Here is a 17,812-nt window from a genome sequence, read left to right as displayed (position 1 = left end):
CCCTGTTTTCCAAAGGGCGCTGGGACGCCTCCCCTTCAGTTTCGGATGATTTCTTCAGCCGCACCCCGGCCTCCTGCCGATCTCTCAGCTTCTTTTCCAGTTGGGCATCTCTTTCACTCTGGGCATCCAGGGCCCTGTGGAAAGCACAGGGGATGTCCCTATCAGTGTGACCAGGTGCTGCCATCCTAAGGTGGGCCCTGGGGGACCTCCACGGGCACACTCACCCTCTCTGCACCCCTTCCTCCTCCTGACGCCCGAGCAGGTTCCACAGTTCTGGCTTCCCTGCAGTGAGCAGTGGGGTCGGGATGCTGCTGTGGGGCTGCTGTGGGGCAGCAGTGGGTCCCACAGCTGCCCCACAGCAGCCCTCCACCTCACGTTCCACTGGCCTTTCACCCAGGACAGCTGGCCCAGGCTCTCCAGCAGGGGCTGTCTCCTGGGCTGCTGCCTAGGGAGGCAGCCTGGGCTCCGTTACCTTTCTTCTCTGTTTGCTCCTGCAAGCGGATTTCGAGATCTTGCTTTTGTTTCTCCAGCTCTGAAATTTTCTGTTTAAAGTCTGGGATCATCTTTAGAGAAGAACGACCAACGTTAGTGCAGCAGATACTTTCCTCTGTGTGTGCCACCAGCTGGGGCAACCTGGCTGTCCTTTGTCACACCCGCAGGAAGAGAGCTGTGTCGGGTCTCACTGAGGCTCTTTCCTTCTCGTTGCTTTTCTGACCTCAAGACCTCTGCAGCTGTCTCGAGAAATCCCAGCATGCCCCTCAGCAGCAGTGTCCCAGTCGCTTGGGGAGAGAAGGACCCACTCTGACCGCAGCCAGGTGCTGCTCTGTGGGCCAGGTTGGGCATGCCTGGTGTATTCCGCCCCGTCTCCCTCCGGATCTGTGCATTTCCTCAACACCCATCACCTGCACCCACTCGGGCGAGAACCGCTGTGTGCTGACCCAGGGGAGTGCATCCTGGCGGGGGCAGCTTGGAGCGTGAGCAGGACAGGTCTGAAAACCTGTGCTTCTCCAGAGCCACGCTGTGCCTTAACGTTTGGCAAGTTTGAGCCCAGCCTGGACCACCTAGTGACTCACACCCTATCTCTAGGGTAAAGGAAACAGGGCTGGGGATGAAAGAAAGAAGGAGCTGGGTTCTGATCCCAGTGCCACTAACAAGGTGATTTAAATCCAGTCTTTCGCCACCTAGGAACCGAGCCAGCCCCACCCAGGCCCTGTAGCTCGCCGGCCCACGCTGCCCACCATGTTCTCCGATGTCAGCCTGGTGACCTCCAGCCGGACACTGTCATGCACGTGGCTCTCCTCCCGGAGCAACCTCTGCAGGCGGCCGAGTTCCCGGCTGAGGTGCGCCACTTTGGAGTTCAGAGCCTCGATGTCCTTCTCGTAGCTGTCCTTCTGGGACTGGAAGTGGCTCTCCAGGACTCTGTGTAGGAGGCCAAGCCATGAGCTGTGCAGCCCCCATCCCGGGGTAGGGAGCCAGCGTGTGACGCAGCCACCGGCCACAGGCCCAGGCCCAGCTACTGGATGCCCCAGCAGTTTGCAGAGTGCTGTGTGCAGCCAGTCTGTACTTAGCGATAAAAACCTTGGACTACAGCTCACTCGGCTTGTTGCTTCTCTCCTTATAGTTTGAGATCTGCACTGTGTGTGACTGGGGACACAGTATCAGTATCCAAATGCCCAAGCCCCCAGAAGTACAGCCCTGGCGACCAACCCTCATGTGCAGGCGGCAGCGACAAGTCAGTGTCCAGCCCTGGTGCAGGGTAGGCCTGGGGGAGGTGAGGGATACAAGAGAACTCTGCGTCCTCCTGTAGCTCAGGCTTGCTAGGAGCCCCAAGCTGCTGTAAACGGTAAATTTAGGGGCTGGGGATATAGCTCAGCAGCACAGCACCGTGCCTGGCAAGTAAGAGGTTGTGAGTTCAATTCCTGGCACAAAAGAAAAAAAAAAAATCAAAAAGCAGAAACACCAATGAAGTTTATAATTTGGACAAACGCTGCAGACTCTTTAAATGTACCAGGCACCTGCAGCAAGCAGTGGCTGAGTCATCATGGAATCGGTTTCCACTCTGCAGGTTACGAATGAGTTTTATTATTAGGCAGCTCATCATCCTGTGACGGCATCGTTCCTGTCGGGCATGTCGGCCACCTTGTCACCCTAGCCCTGAGGCCCAGGCGGGAGAAGCACGAGCTCATGCCCGGCCTGGGCAACTTAGCGACCTAAGGAGTCCCTGTGTCAAAAAATGTTTAAAGGGTAGGGATTTAGCTCAGTGCAAAGGCTCTGGGTTCAAGCACCACCAGAGAAAACCCTAAGTAATAAGTGGCACAAAAGTACTGCTAGCAGTTATTAGGTCATGCGACCGTAGGAATTTAATTGGTTGTCAAATCCATGACACTGACTTTTCACTTTCTACTAGTCCATTATCTCTGAGAAGTGAAATGGTCCCCAACAGGGGATTTCTTACCTCGTGGCTTTCTTGAGCCCCTCGTAAGCAAACCAGAGCTCCCCGTCCTCATTCAGGTGCTCCAGGTCCTCTGTCGACAGCCTGGAAGACAGCAGGGAAAGAAGGACTCATCTCGCTGCTGCTTCAGCAAGCTTTTCGGTGTCTGATGACACAAAAATGATCACCTGCTCCTCACATCTTCGATGTCGTAGCTCTCGAGGAGCTGTCTGGTGACCTTGGACATCTTTTCTGGAAGGAAAGGCAGGGCTGTCTCGGTATCACCTGTGTGTGACTTCTCCTCCTGAGACGCCAGGCCTGGAGTTTCTGGTGTCACTGTCTCCAGCCAGGAACTCGCAGCTGTTGGTGCTGGCCATGCTCCCAGCTCCCACCTAACTACCCACCAGCCACCTGACTCCCCCTGCCAGCGCACAGGTGCTCCGCACAGCAGCACACTCTGATGCGTCCAGTTGGCCCTGGGGCAGCGCCACCCTGTCCTGTCACCTCTCATTTCCCGTTTCTGTTGCTGCACCAGCTTCTCCACGTCTATCTTCTGCATCTGCAGCAGCTCGATCTCCTTCTCGAACTCGGAGATGGTCTGCGGGACCGAGCCGGGGAGGAGGGGCAGCGGTCACGTTTGGAGGCACGTGTCTGGGGCTGTCCCAGGCAGCGCAGCCTCCCGCTCCGCTGGGTGGGAGGTTCAGTGGCACATCCAGGGCCATGTGCCAAGTTCCTGGAGGACCCAGATTGTCCCGTCCATCCTGCTCCCTTCTGGAACATTTCAGTAAATGTCCCGAGTCCTATACTTGTATTTACGTTTTTTAGCCTGATGGTAACATAAGCCACTCAATTAAGAACTGGTTATGGGCTGGGAAGATTGCTCGGTGGTCTAAGCGCCTGCCTGGCAAGTGCAAGGACCTGGATTTGATCCCTGGTACCACATGCCATGCATGCCCTTGAACCAGGCATGCTGGCCCTGAAACTGGGTATGGTGGTGCATGCCTGTAATCCCAGTGCTGGGAGGCTGAGTAGTGAGACCCTGTACCAAATAAATAAATAAATAAATAAATAAATAAATAAATAACATCTTGTTGCTTTCTTTGAAAACCAGATGACTTTATGTGTCACCTTAGAGTTCGAGCCCAAGATGCAGGCATTCAAGTGCAGCAAGTGACACATCCTGGTGCCTCACTCCGGGCTCTGATGTGGCCACCGGAAAGACTCAGGCTCCCGTCGGCCTCAGCCTCTCCACAGAGGCCGCCCGCTGCCCACCCCTATCCTGTGGGGCTGGGCTGCTGACCCCTGCAGGTCAGTACTGATGGAGACCACTGTGAGGCGGCTCTGGCAGGACTTGACACGAACCCGCTGGCTTCTCATGCTTCCGTGTCTGCCCGAGGCTTAGGCCCCTTGTCTGGAGATGGGCAGCGGACTCAGCAAGTGAAGCTCTGTGCGTCACGTCTCCGCTGAGGCCTGTAATGGCGGGTGAAGTTGGGACACCACAGAGGACAAGGCCACAGCTGAGGACGTGTGGCTCCAACCCCAGTTAGCTAAAAGGAGACCACAGCTGCAGGCTTCCCAGTCCTGGGTGACGGCCTTCCTGGAGGTGGCCCAGTTCTTCTACGTGAACAGAATGTATTGCCTGGAGAACCTGCTGAAGGCCCCCAAGTCCCTACAGATTCCTGCATCTTCAGTGTCTCCCTGCTTTGTTTGATAGCATAATAAATGTGGGCTGCCTAGAGAAGCTCTTGGTCTGGACCCAGAGAACTACAAATTCTGTGAGAGGGTTTGGATCCTCTGGAGCCCTGAAATCATTTCATTGGTCCCATTTATTTAGGCCTTCACTGTCCCCTCCTTTGGGAGATTGCGGCCTGACGGGCCCAATAACTAGGGGATGATATTATTGCGGTAGTACCTTCGCCTGCTGGCTCAGCCGAACCACCTCCCCCTGCAGGCTGTCCCCAGCCACACGCGCCTCCTCCAGCTCCTGCCTCAGCTGCGCCTTCTCCTTCTGCAGAGCCTGGGTTTCCTCTCGCAGGGACTGCAGCTGCTTCTCATAGTCCTGGGCTTTCAGCTCAAAACTTTTCTCTAGAAGTCTAGGCAGCAAAGGAGAAAAGAATTAATGTACAATACACTCCAGAGGCTTGGAATTAGAACAACGCACATTTGCAGATAACAAGGGGAGGCCCCTACACCCCAAGCGGGAGGCAAGCTCATCAGGAGCTACGTAACAGCACCTGCCCCCCAAGGCCATGGCCACCTCTGCCCCTCCAGCCCCAGGAGTGTAGCCTGGGGACGGGAGGCTGTCGGGAGGTGCCATGTCCCCAGAGGACAGGAGGCTCTCAGAAGGTACTGTGTCCTCGGGTCCCTGAGGCCCACAAGGCACGAGCTGTTTATTCTCGCCCCCGCCCGCAGGGTTCCTTTCTCTGCCAGTCTCAGTTTGATCCTGAACAAATTAGCACAGGCTGAGTATCCTAGCCTGGAAAATACGGTGTCTGAAATGCACTGAAATCCAACAAGTTGATCAAAACATTTCAGATAGGGAACACTTCTGGAGTTTGGGATTAGGGCTCCTCAGCTGGTGAAGTTGCAGCAAAGACTACAAATGTTAAAAAAAAAAAATCTTCAAACCCTGAAACGCTTCCAGCCCTAAGCATTTTACCTAAGTGAAACCCAAACTCCAGCCTCTGGTGGGGCTTGTTCTGGCCTTTCAGAAACTGCAGGGTGCTGGGCTGGGAAGATAGCTCAGTGGTCTAAGCACCTGCCCAGCAAGTGCAGGGACCCGGGTTCGACCCCTGGCACCCCATGCCACACTGGCCTGCCCCAGGCACACTGAGCCAGCCACAACACTGGGCATGGTGGCTCATGCCTGTAATCTCAGCGCTGGGGAGGCTGAAACAGGATAGTCACTACAAGTCCAAGCTGTGTAGTGAGACCCTGCACCAAAATACATAAAATTAAAAAAGAAAGAAAGAAAAGGAAAGAGACTGCAGATGCTAAGTCCAGGGGCCGGAAGCCCACGGAACGCGAGGTGGGGGCACGACCCTCGGCGTCACCCTCCTGCTGGCAGACACAGCCCAGCTCCACAAGCGCTGCACCCTCACAAGCGAGAAGAGCCTCAGTGTGGCAGAGAGCGGGGCAGCACGCGCGGGCACATGGCCCCTTACGCTCTCTGTCGCTCCTCCCTCTGCACGTCCTCCAGGAGCTGCTTGGTGAGGTTGTCCATTTTTTCTGTGCAAAGAGACATATGAACATTTCTTTGCCACCCGGCTGCCACACTGATGCCCGAAGATCTCATGCCACACTTGGAAGCGTGGCCGTAAGCAGTCACGCGGTGTGCGTTGTCACTCAGGTTTCAGGTCAGAATGGCACTTCTCATGAGCTGCAAACGTAGACAGCTTCAGAGAAGTACAGGCGTGTCATGTTGGAATCTATGGGTAAGCTGTTGCCTTTACAGTGGTTCACTGTTCTGACGCTTGTCTGTCACTCAGGACAATAAATGCTCTCGGAAATAGAACCCTTGTGGGGAGGTCAGTCAGGGACAGAGGCTCAGCGCCGGGGGTGCCCCGGTGTGCACACTGGCATTGAGAGGAGCTGTCTCGTGTCGCTGGACTCTGAGCAGCGGCCCTGGCTTCCACCCCACACCCGGGGAGCCAGGAGCTCCTCTTCCCGATCTGTGACAACAAACGTCCCTCCAGACCTGCCTCGTGTCCCCAAGAGGGAAGGGTGATGAAGGCACTGCAGCTGAGAGCCAGCCATCCATGAGAACCGCGGACAGCAGAGCATCTGTCTGCCCTCAAGGTGTAAGTGCAGAGAGCAGGAGTCTCAAGCGTCGCGCAAGGAGGGAGGGCTGAGGCCATGGCAGCCTCGAAGCCCCAGGCCCACGCGGCCCATGGAGGTGATGTCCCACTTGCAGCCAGCTGACACCCCAGAGGGAAGCCCAGTGAGGAGTCTCCAAATAACTCGGTTTAAAGGAGAGAAAAGCCAGTGGGTGGCTCCGCGGTCTAACAGTGTCAAATGCCCCTGCATCAAGTGTCACGAGTTGCACAGCAGCTATGGGGGAGCTGAGGCTTTGACTTCGAGGCCAATTTCCAGGTCTCCAGGAGAACCAGCTCCACGTCTGGGGTTCGGCAATTCGGCCATTTGCTCCTGGCTGGGGGAGCTGCTTGGGTGTGACCTGTTTCTCTCAGATACTTCCAGAATCACAAGCAAGGTCAGTGCTCAACACCACCCGTGCCTGGTCACAGGGCAGGCTGCAGGTGCTGGCCTGTGGCCCCCAGGACACGCAGGTCAAGACTCAGTGTGGGCGCTCGGTGCCTCTTAGGGAGGAGGGTAGTTACGCACAGAAGCAAGTCAGTTTAGGGAGTTTTCCTGAACTTAAGCGCTGGGAGACTCTGCTTAAAGAAGCTAGAAAACAGCAGGGCCACTGCCCAGGAGGGGAGCAGATTATGAAGAAACGGGCAGCCAGGGAGATAGCTCAGCGGCACAGCACCCGCCTGGCCAGTGCAAGGTCCCAAGCTTGATTCTTGATACCAGAAAACAAAAACTAATAGACAGGGAGGGAGGGAGGGAGGGAGGGAGACAGAGAGAGAGAGAGACAGAGAGAGAGACAGAGAGAGAGACAGAGAGAGAGAGAGAGAGAGAGAGAGAGAGAGAGAGAGAGAGAGAGACAGGTAGGCTGAGCCCTTCCCTGGTGGGTCCAAGGTCTCCCCCAGACCCGGCTCTGTCTGACATTTCCTGGGCTGAGGGTGGCTGCTCTGAGGCCTCGCCTGACCCTCAGGGAGACCCCAACCTCTCACCCCGACAATGCCTGGGCTGCGCACACTCTCAGCAGCACCATGCTTGCCCTGGGTGGGCCCCTGTACCACCGCTCCTGGTCCTCTCTATGCAAGGTGGAGCCACGGCCTCCTTGACTGTTACCTTCCAGCTCCCGTGTTTTCTCCTGAAGCTTCAGCTGTATCTGTTCTTTCTGGACTTCCAGTTCTGAATTACGCGCCCGCAGTGCAGCCAATTTCTAGCAAGGGGAAGGGTAAAGCAGAACACCTTCCTTTGAGAACTCCGCTTCAAGTCTGCCAAGTTTCTAGGTCAAAAGCTATATGCTCCTGAGCTACCTCTTTTCCCCTCAGTCCCACGTATGGGAGTCCGAGGTGACATCAAAGCAGACCCTTGGCCCTTGCTGGCTCCAGGAAACGGAGCTCCCAGGGGGAACCAGATGCCCCTTGACCCCCTGGGTGGTCCGCTACTAACTGGGACTCAGCAACTGGCGTGTGTGAGTGGGGTGCGGACACTCAGGACCCCTGCTGCTCCACTTCTGCTCATGTGCCTGCTGGAGACCCCTCAGCATGGGGGCCAAGACCAGCAGTGGGGTGGGCGCCCCTGGCACCAGGTCACAGGGGCAGGAGGGACACCTCCGGGACTCCTGTCCCCCAGCTGTGACCCTGCAGACCCTGGAGGGTGCAGGAAAGGGAGATGACTAAGGCCACCTCTAGGCAGCACGTGGCCACCACCAGGTTTCATCTGGCCAGCGTGCCCTCGGGACAGTGACATCCATTGCTATGTGCTGCTCCCGTTTCACATTCAAGGGACCCAAAACCCAGAGAGGGGAGAGATACGGCTGAGGCTGCCCCGCTGGACAGCAGCCAGGCTGGGGTCTGCCTCTGGAACTCTGGTTTTTTGGGTCTGTTGCTCTTCCCTATACCATGCGGGTGAGATCAGCCCCAGCTTCATGCCAGTGTTGGGGAAGGTGCTTCCCAGGTGTAGGTTTGAGTGGGCTCAGAGCTGCCCTGACGAGGGGCACAGCCTCGAGGTGACCTCCAGGCTCGCAGTCACTTTGCAGATGTTCACGGAGACAGCGGTGCTTCACCTCTGCACACGAGCCCCTCCCCGAGCCCCTGCACGTGGCGCTCCCACCCACGCCTGCACCTGCTCCACGCCGTCCCTGTATCTCCTGTCCTTCTCCTCGAAGCTGCGCTGCTGGGAAGCCGCCCTCTCCAGCTCCAGTTCCAGCTTCTGAAGCTTCTCAGTGTCACTGGCCCACAGGGCAGCCAGGCTGGTCAGCTTCTCCACCAGGCCATGGTTCTCCCTGTTCTGCAGGAGAGAGGGCCCGGGTCAGAGGTCCTCTTGAGAAGGGCGCTGTTCACAGTCACGTGTCGCCCCGTGGACATGCGGCAGGACTTCTCTGTGTCGGGGCTCAGGCTGGTAATATGGGGTCTGCCTACTCCTGGCCCAGGACAAGGCCAGTGCCACAGGCTGCCCAGTGTCCCCTCTGAACCACCTGAAGAGGCCTCATGCTGGGCCTTGCACATCTCAGCATTTGAGGTAGAGCTTTGGCTGACAAAGGCCATGAGGGGCAGCCAGGGAGAGAGGCCAGAAAGGGACACTACTGTGTAGGGTGCAGAGGGGACAGCTGCAAGCTGGAGGGACTCAGAGGAGCCAGCCACACCCACTCCTGAGTCTGGGCCCAGGGCTGCAGGACAGGACATCGCTACCTACAGACCTTGCCTGTGTGTCCTGCCATGGGACAAGGCCACGGACTCAGGCCTCACTGTTTGTGGCTCCCCGCTCAGAGGCCGCAGCTTTGGGGGGACGCAGGGTCAGTTGTGGGGGCCCTGGGCACCACAGGGCCAGGCCTGGGTGGTGGCAGGCACAGCTTCCATCAGGTGGCAGGCAGGCTTCTCCTCACTGGTGGGGGCACCCTAACCCTCTTGGGCAAGCCGACCCTGTCTCTGAGAGTCTCTGAGCACTAGGGACACGCGCTCTGCATCCAGGAGCTTCCTATGGGCACTGGCCTGGCAAGTGGCGCCACGTCCCCCTTTGTGCAGTGAACAACCTATACAACCATCTATGGAAACCCTTGCAGCATGCTTGTTTTCCAGCTAAGGTTGTCTGTATCAGCTGTTCGAAGCTCTGGACACAGGCAAGAACCTGCAGAGCAAAGCTGAGGATCTGGTTCAGTACAACAGCCCTATCAGAAAGCGACACGGACGACAGGCTAGGGCTGCCCACCTGGTCCTCCAGCTTCTTCTGCAGATGCTGCACCCTGTAGGCCAGCTGGATGTGCAGCACGAGTCGGCGGATGCTCTGGAACCTGCGCCTGGCCAGCCAGGCGCGCGCGTACTTCTGAAGGATCACGGCCTTGTGCTCCTCCAGCATCTGTGAAATGACACTGGACTGCACCACTGGGCCACACGGGCGCCACCATGAGGATTCCTGGTGCCACTGGCCAGAGCCCCGACAGGTCCTCCCATGCAGACCTGGTGTGCCGATGTCCACTCCGACTCCGGCTCCAGCCCAGCCCTTGGCCATACCTTCCGGTACCTCCTCCTGGCCAGGAAGCCGCGAGCGTGGGCCTGGATGGTGATGGTAGCCACGCGGACCAGCTGGTACAGGTTTCGGACCAGGTACCCTCGGCAGTGCCGCTGGAGGACGATGGCCGCCCAGGTCTCCTTCAAGGCCTGTGCAGTGACAGCTTTCCTGGGAGACCAGAGTGCAGAGTGAGCCTGGGCCACACCCATGTCACCTCCTGGTATCCCTGTCCTCTGCAGTGTCTGGGCAGCTCAAGGCCCAGGCCAGGCTCATTCTGGCCACCATGGAACCCAGGCAATGTCACACATATTGTTGTCTAGGGCAACTGTTGCTCTCCACAGGTGTGTTGCCACGGACCACGTCATGGAGGCTGAGTACTGGGACTGCACCTGCTCAGTCACTCATTCATTCATTTAAGAGATAGCGCCAGAAGCCGAGAGTCGGCAAGCTTAGGCCAAGAGCCAGAGCTGCAGGCTCAGTTATGGTCTGGTCCCTTGGGACACAGTACCAGCTCACAGGTCCCTGAGGGAGCCGCCACGGGTCTTAACGGCTTGATGCAGGAAGCCTGGGCCTCAGGGTGCTGATGCTGAAGGGCAGGAACCTTCTTGAGGTGGCCCAGGGACAGCACTGGGGGCCAGGAGTGCCAGGGATGGGAGAAGGGGCTGAGAGGCTCCACCAGCAAGGCCACCCTCACAGCCTGGCCCTCCCACTCCTCTGCTAAGCTGACCATCAGGGCCCCTCCAGCAGCCAGACCGATGGGGCTGCCCCACCTTGAACTCTCAGCCTCTAAATCGGCCAGCCGAGTAAACATCTTTTCAACACGCAGCCTCGGGTCTCTGGCCAGAGGACTGGCAAGCAGATGGACGCAGCTGCATCCCACTGACACAGAGCCACAAGTGCCCAGGTCTCACGTGATCACCCCCTGGCGCTTTACAGCAAGATTGTGGGTCTCTAGCTAAGGGCCTGGGAGGGAGCACCAAGTTCTGTCCTGAAGAATTTATAACACCACAGGAAGACAGATGGCCCAAGAGAGAGGGAGGCCAACTACCAACTACATCTGCCTGTGAACAGAGGGAGGCCAGGCGGCTCTGCCGGGACAAGGCTGGGAGAATGCCGTGCTGGTCGGAAGTGGGGATCAGAGGGGATGGTGGGTCACAGAGGCCCCGGCCTGCTCTGTTCAGAGAAGGAACTGCTCTGGTCACCAGGACACAGGCTACACTGAGAACACTGACTCACTGGTCAGTGAGGCTAGAGAAACAGATGGAGATGCACGTTCCCGACCCATCCTAGGGCACACCCAGGGCAACTGCTGGGCCATGCTGGGCCTGGACCCTGCTCATGGCTCTTGCCCCATGGGAGTGCTGGCCTCCACATGGGCTCCTGTCAGTCCCTGCTCAGGGTGCTGTTGGGAGGTCTCTAGGGCCTGGGGTCCCTTCACAGGGGACACAGGAGCTGGGCTTGTCCTCTCTAGGTTTCCTGGCCCTCCGCTGTCATGAGTTGCATTGCCTGGGCCTGAGTGACAGTGCCAACCTGTCACAGAGCTGATCTCTAGAGCCGTGGCCCACAATAAGCTCCGCCTTTATGGGGCAACCATGCTGGGATCTATGGTAGTGATGGGAAGCTGCCTTCCCTGTTGCTGAAGCACTCTGCCGTCGGGAAGGGCCCCAGGCCCTCGGGGAGCAGCAGGAGATGTGATCTCCAAGAGGAACAGCAAAGCCATGATCATCCTGACGACTGCAGCCTTGCAAGAGTTCACAGGGTCCTAGGATTCCTAGGACCCCCAGGGTGAGGTGACCTGGCGCCAGGTTGTGGCCTCCCATCCCGGGGGCTGGCGTGGTTGCCTCCCTGCCATGGGCCCACTGCAGATGACAGGTAGTCAGTTTTCAGCACCTTCGCCTGGATCCCTTAGTGCCCCACCAGCCCTGGCATTCCCGGGGCCTCAGGGCGGGCACGGGCCCCTCTGCACTGCTGTCCTTCCGGCACACACCTCACAGTCTGCTGGCCCCGGAAGTAGCGCTGGATGATGACAGCCGCGTGTCGCGTGCGGAGGAACTTCCTCCTCTGCAGCCAGCCGCGCACGCGTGTCTGGATGACCACGCAGCCCTGCCTCAGCTTGTCCAGCCTCAGCTTCTCCAAGTAAGCCACCTGCCCTGCCCGGAAGAAGATCTTGGTCTTGCCAAGCTGGTACTGATTAGAATCCTGGAAAAGCAGAGGTCACAGAGGTAAAACCTCAGAGACCTAGGATGGGCAGAAGACATTTAGCCCAGGGCTCCCCAGACCCTGGGGCCAGACACAACTTCCTGACGCGGCAGAAAAACCCTGCTGAGGACCCAGGCATGCGTCCTGTAGATGTGGGCTGGGTCAGCTGTGGGGGAAGAAGGTAAGCTGCGAGGTGTCCAGCTGAGGGTGACGGAACACTCCTTTCTCTGACCCACCCAGGCTTGGGAACTGTGGTCCTCTGCACAGGATCAAGAGCTGAGGTCTGACTTGGCGTGTGCTCCTAGATTCTCCGTGGAGGCCACCTCCTCCTGGCCACCAATGCCCCCATCTCTTTTCTACCCTAACTTGAGGCTTCAGTGACAACCTGACCCACCCTGGACCATGCCTTGGTGGCCTCCCTGGGGCCATGGGCAGACGAGGCTGGGAAGTCTGCCAATCAGGTGAGTGAGACAGCACCAGTCTCGCCAGCACCCACTGCCACTTCCCTGCTATGACAGCTGCATCCTGGCTCCTGGAGGCTGAGAGGAGAGGCAGCTCGGGGCCACCCTGGGGTGGGCAGGGGCCCTACCTGGATGAGCCTGTGGAGCACCGCCATGCACACCCTCTTCTTGTCACCTGCTGCCAGCTCCTGCCGGGTCATGAGGATGCCGTAGCGGCTGTAGAACTCTATGTACGTCCACCTGGACACCAAGGGTCTCAGTTGTGTGATCCCCTGGGCAACTCCAACACTCGGCTAAGGTGGGGCTGGTCACTGTGGCCCCTCCCAACACTACAATCCTGGCACATGTGTCTGCCCCTCAAGCTCCTCAGCCACCCCCCCCCAGCACTCTGGCAAGGACAAGGGGATCATCACCAGTCACGGGGTGGGCGTGGGGACTGGGTGGGGCCTGTCCCCCACAGCTGATCTGGCACCCTCTGTGGCCTCCTGTGGGACCTCCCAGAAGCCAATAGTCTGGCAGTGCTGGTCAGTGATGCCCCAAGCCGGAGGCTCCTCCTGAGAGCGCCTAGGCCGTACCTGGATGGGTAACTCTGCGCACTGATGCGAATGGTTTCCAGGACCCCGCAGGCACGCAGCTGCTGCACGACTCGCACTGAGTCAAACCTTAGAGAAGCCAGGTTGAGAGTGTGTCAGGGACTGCACCCGAGACTCACCTGGGACAGGGACCTAGGGAGCCTGGGCAGACACTCTCACGCTGCAGGTCAAGCCTGGTCAGCCAGGAGGGGCACATGGGTCTGCCACATCCAGGGTGCTGATAGGTTCTGGCCTGAGTACAAGCTGCTAAATTATTATGGCCCTGATTCAACACAGCTGACTCTCCAAAACAACAGCTCATCTTCCCAATGACCACTTCCTCCTCCTTCCCTACCCCAGTCCTGGACACAGTTCCATTTTTCCTACACCACAAGGGAGACCCCAATCATCTCCTTAAGTGTCACTGAATCTGGCCCTCAAACTCTGCCCCTAGCAAAAGTCCATCCTATTTTAGCCTCCCATTGTCCCAGGTCAGAGGATCCTCTCATCTCCCCCAGATCCTCTCCGTATCCACCTCAAGGGCAATAAAGGCCTTTCCCCTCCCTTTCTCTTACTTCCTCTCTGCCACGCCAAAGAAAACTAACACATTTTGGTGCCATGACTCAGACAGGCAAGGCATGTGGCTCCTGGTGGGGTCCAAACCCCAGTTTCTGCGTTCCCTGCCTTTGGGCTAGCCCTCTCTTTGTGGGACCTCTTATCTGCCATTGCTAGCCTGCCTCCAACACTGATCCACCTCATTTCTTACAGGTAAGCCATTTCTCAGTTCTTAGAGTTTCCTGTCTCAGTTTCTCATCTCAGTCTGTCTCAGAAATCACGGGTGCATGTCAGGAAATCTGCAGCATCCTCTGGACAGGGGGAGCTGTTCTCATGTTGGTTGGGCGGGGGCTCTGCCCTCGCGCCCGGAGACAGGGTACTGTTTCTCCTCCCTCACTGATCAGGGACAACTGAAACAACCACCACAACACAGCTGTGAGGTTCTTGTAATTCACACTCTGGACAGTAGATGCTCTGTGGAGTGTGAAGCACTTAGCTCCCCTCAAATTCAGTCACTGTGGTAAATATTCCTTCCTACCCTCCAAAGGACACCCTACTGAGGTGCCTTGTCCATAACCTTGGCTCCCTTGGCCTCTGGGAGGTCATAAAACCAAAAAAGTTAATTGTTTACTTCCAGATGGCTGGTCACAATATAAACTTGGCAATGGCAGCCAATGACCAGAGGGGAAACTTTTGGTCCCTTAAACCTTCTGTTATCACAATGGCAAATGGCCCGAAATTCCTTTAAAGCCTTTGTCCCTTCGGGACACCCCTCCCTCTTGCCTGACCCTCCTCAACCTCCTCATGCTCCTCAACTGGAAATTACATTTTCAGGCCCTGCCACCACCCCCTCCCATTTGCGGGCACGTCCAACTCTCCTCCTTCTGCCCTTGTCCTTCTCTCCTCTGCCCACCCATCCATCCTGCTCTGCCTTCTTTGCCAACATAGCCTCACCTTTCATCTGCCCCAACCCAGGTCTCTAACTCATTTGTCCCAAAAGCAGTCTTCCTAGGCCGCGCGCCCCCTCCCTCGACGATCCGCCCTGGCATGCAAGCTGGCTGTGTGGGGCGTGAGACAGCAGGACCACAGCAGACAGAGCGCGGCGCCCTTACGTGTCCTGCCCTTTCTGCTGAGCCACCTCTGCGCCGAAAGGAAGGGATCCTAAGTCAGTGTCTTCCCAGCCTTACCCCAGCCTGTGCCTAAGTCAGAAAAAAAGTCTTCCTTCCTCTGGTTCAGTCCCTGTCAGTCGGCCTCAGATATCTGCCACAAGCTGAAAAGCTAGAGAAGCCTGCAGGAAGAAACTGATCTCAGCTGACAGAAGTTACTCACAAAGTGCTTCATAGCTGGGAGGATGCGGAATGGAAACACAGACAGGAGAAAAAAGTGATGCTGGCAGCCTGTAGGAAGCAGGGCCAGGTGGGAAGTGGAAAAAGTCCTGCTTCTCTGGATCCAGAGCAGTGTGCGTAATGCAGACAGAAGGGCAAGGTCAAGGGACAACGTCCAAAGCTGCTAGAGAGCGAAAGAAGAAAGTGTCTGTGGTGGAATCAGAAAGTTTCAGATTAACGGAGTCGAGGGTCTCTGCCTCTCGGCCCCAGGACAGTAACTGCTGCCAACACAGGGGAAAAGCCTGTTAAGACTTTTGATAGATTCGGATGCAGTTTTGTCAATAGCGGTCCGGCTCACAGCCCCACTGCAAACTGGAGAGGGCTCAGTGTTTTCAAAAGGCTTGAGCAGAGGCGACACCTCAGGTCTGTCACCTCAGGTGACTCTAGTGACAGTGGAGTGGGGCACGTGAAGCCACTTTGTTTGAGGCAATACGCAGTGGTCATGAAAGCTAAGAGGGATGAAATCCCGCATTCAAAGATTGCTTGAGTCAGGTACACTGAGGGAAAGGCAGGCCGCCTGGAATACGGCCTTCTTGCCAGTCTGCAAGTCCAGGACTCGGGAGCTGGCAGTGCTCCTCTCTGTACTGTGCCTAATCCTTACACTCTTTTTTTTTTTGGTGGAACCCGGGATTGAACTCAGGCCCTTGCGCTTGCCAGGCAAGTGCTTATTCCACTGAGCCGTCTCCCCGGCCCCGTAATCCTTACACTCCTGCTCCATTTGCTTGTTCGTACTCAAGCTTGGTAAATTGTAGTAGGCTTAAAAGAAAAATATGTAATAACTATAAATAAGACATTTTTATGTTTTTCAAATTCTTCTTATAAGAGATCTCTGCTAACTGACCTACAGAAAGTTCTGACTAGTCTTTTTATAATTACAAAGTTTAAACAAAGTGATTGTAATCTAATTTGGCCAAAAATATATTTTAGTGCACTCTGACTTTGTAAAGATGTTAGTTTGTGTGTTCTGTTATACTTGTTTATGTGTTTGTATGTCATTTCATAAATAGCTGTTCCTCTTTGTATTTGAGATCCTGGATATAGACTTAAAAACATGCTTTTTCCTGAGTTACCAGCTGGTCTGAGTGATATAACTGTAACTTTGGTTTGATATTTGTTATTGCTAATATCATGATATATTAAATATATTTATTCCTTCCAGATGTACAGTATTCTACAATATAAACTGAGATTATTTATAATGATATTTTCTTTTAGATTTAAACATACGCCTTTCTCTTATCCTCAAATATTTGTAATAAGAAGTTCATGTCACGCCAACATGATTCGTCAGTCAAATGATAATTTTCTAACAGAAACTCATGTGATGCGCAGGCTGCGCATGTGCCGCTGCATTTAGAGGTGCTTAGCCAAATGCAGATTTCATCGTGACTGCTGCGCTGTACTACTGCGCATGACTACTGATGTCAAATGATCTCCGCAGAAGTGTAACTGTCGTCTGTTAACGTTCTACAGGGATTGAAGTACTCACACATCCACGGTTGGTAAGAAGTAACCGTTCTCTGGTCACCTGTATATTTCAAGGTGCTTAATACTCAGATAAAATTTTAATAAGTGTGTTGCTCCCACTGCAATGTAATGTCATTAGCCTTATTTTCTAGATGTTCTATAACTGAGGTCTAGAGACCAAAAATTAAAGAGATAAATGGGCTAAGAGAATAACCAACATTTTGGTCCTAGACGGGCACTCTACTTGGTTCCAAAGTACATGAGATTAAGTGGCCTTAATACATAGCAAATAATTAATTTTAATTAACAGGTCTCACTTTAACTTGGTCTTAACCATCCAGCAGAAAAGTATAGCTACAAGATATAGAGAACTATATCCAATCTTCCCTGACCACAGTTAACAGATCTCAGCCCTCAAGCCCCACAGGGAGACTTACTTAATCTGAATTTCTGTGTCTTCAATAATAGAGAAAAAGTTAACTGTTCACAAGTGCCAGCTATTCGCTGCAGCACTCAAGGTTCCCATCGAAGTGGGACCTTGACAAGTTGATGCTGAGCCTAAACAAAATGGTGCTAATAGACACCCTCCTGGACCATGTTTCAAGTGCAGCAAAGGACACTGGCCCGAGCCTACTCCAAACTGCAGCCACCACCAGTACTCGGTCCCACTTACAAGCTTGGGGGTCACTGGACGTGTGACTGCCCTGTCCACCAGGAAGCAGCTAAGTCACCCAATTCCCCACCCTCACAGGGGAACTTGCTGCAGCCAGATCCATCAATAGTTGACCTACTTGGTCTTGCCACTGAAGAGGAACAATGGGACTCAGGGTCCCTGGCCCCCATTGAGGTATCTTTGACAGAGCCACGAGTCTCTCTAGACATCTCAGGTAGGACACTCTTTTTTATAGATATGGAGGCCAAATGTAATGTTTTTCCTGAGTTTTTAGGTCACTGTATTAGATCTACAGTCTCTACAGTATGTGTTGATTGCTGACCTATATGATCCCTTTAGACAAGCCCATTCCCTTCTGACTCCAGACACTGTTTTTCAATCATAATTTCCTTACAATCCCAACCTGCCCCACACCTCTCATGGGGAGAGACCTCCTTCCAAAGGTCCACATCTCTTTCACCTCTCTCCCCACTGTGCTCACCCCACATATCCAACCTCTATGTGCTGCCAGCTTCTCCCTCCTTCTTCCCTTGTTGACCACATACTCTGGGATAGTTCCAATCCCTACTCATGCCACCCACGTTACCCCTGCACTAGTTCACCTCAGGGTTCCTTAGTCTTCCCCTGTGTTCCCCAATATCCAATACCCCTAAACACCAATGGGGACTCAAGCCTATAATTTGCTGTCTCCTTACCAAAGGTTTCCTTAGAACTGCCCACTCACTGTACAATACTCCCATTCTTCCTGTACTTAAACCTAAATGGCT

At 55.3% G+C, this 17,812-nt stretch overlaps 1 protein-coding gene across 2 annotated transcripts in view; it reads right to left on the bottom strand.

Moving 5' to 3' along the window:
- Window positions 1-17,812, bottom strand: part of Myo5c (myosin VC) — a 72,881-nt gene that overhangs the window by 21,979 nt on the left and 33,090 nt on the right. The window contains exons 17-32 of one of the 2 annotated variants that reach the window (XM_023724085.1): window positions 12,969-13,055; window positions 12,522-12,633; window positions 11,721-11,932; window positions 9,736-9,901; window positions 9,434-9,580; window positions 8,351-8,515; window positions 7,343-7,442; window positions 5,596-5,659; window positions 4,344-4,524; window positions 2,936-3,029; window positions 2,620-2,683; window positions 2,456-2,536; window positions 1,239-1,419; window positions 473-563; window positions 225-282; window positions 2-134 (exon numbers count right to left, since the gene is read on the bottom strand). In XM_023724085.1, the coding sequence (XP_023579853.1) occupies window positions 2-134; window positions 225-282; window positions 473-563; window positions 1,239-1,419; window positions 2,456-2,536; window positions 2,620-2,683; window positions 2,936-3,029; window positions 4,344-4,524; window positions 5,596-5,659; window positions 7,343-7,442; window positions 8,351-8,515; window positions 9,434-9,580; window positions 9,736-9,901; window positions 11,721-11,932; window positions 12,522-12,633; window positions 12,969-13,055 (1,936 nt within the window). The remainder of the gene's footprint in view (window position 1; window positions 135-224; window positions 283-472; window positions 564-1,238; window positions 1,420-2,455; window positions 2,537-2,619; window positions 2,684-2,935; window positions 3,030-4,343; window positions 4,525-5,595; window positions 5,660-7,342; window positions 7,443-8,350; window positions 8,516-9,433; window positions 9,581-9,735; window positions 9,902-11,720; window positions 11,933-12,521; window positions 12,634-12,968; window positions 13,056-17,812) is intronic. The other variant, XM_004638989.2, reaches the window with a different exon arrangement.

This window comes from Octodon degus, unplaced genomic scaffold, assembly GCF_000260255.1.
Source record: "Octodon degus isolate 3935 unplaced genomic scaffold, OctDeg1.0 scaffold00105, whole genome shotgun sequence".
NCBI classification, from domain to species: Eukaryota; Metazoa; Chordata; class Mammalia; order Rodentia; family Octodontidae; genus Octodon; species Octodon degus.
Note: the sequence above shows the minus strand (reverse complement) of the source record. Positions and strands in the feature narration are given on the sequence as shown.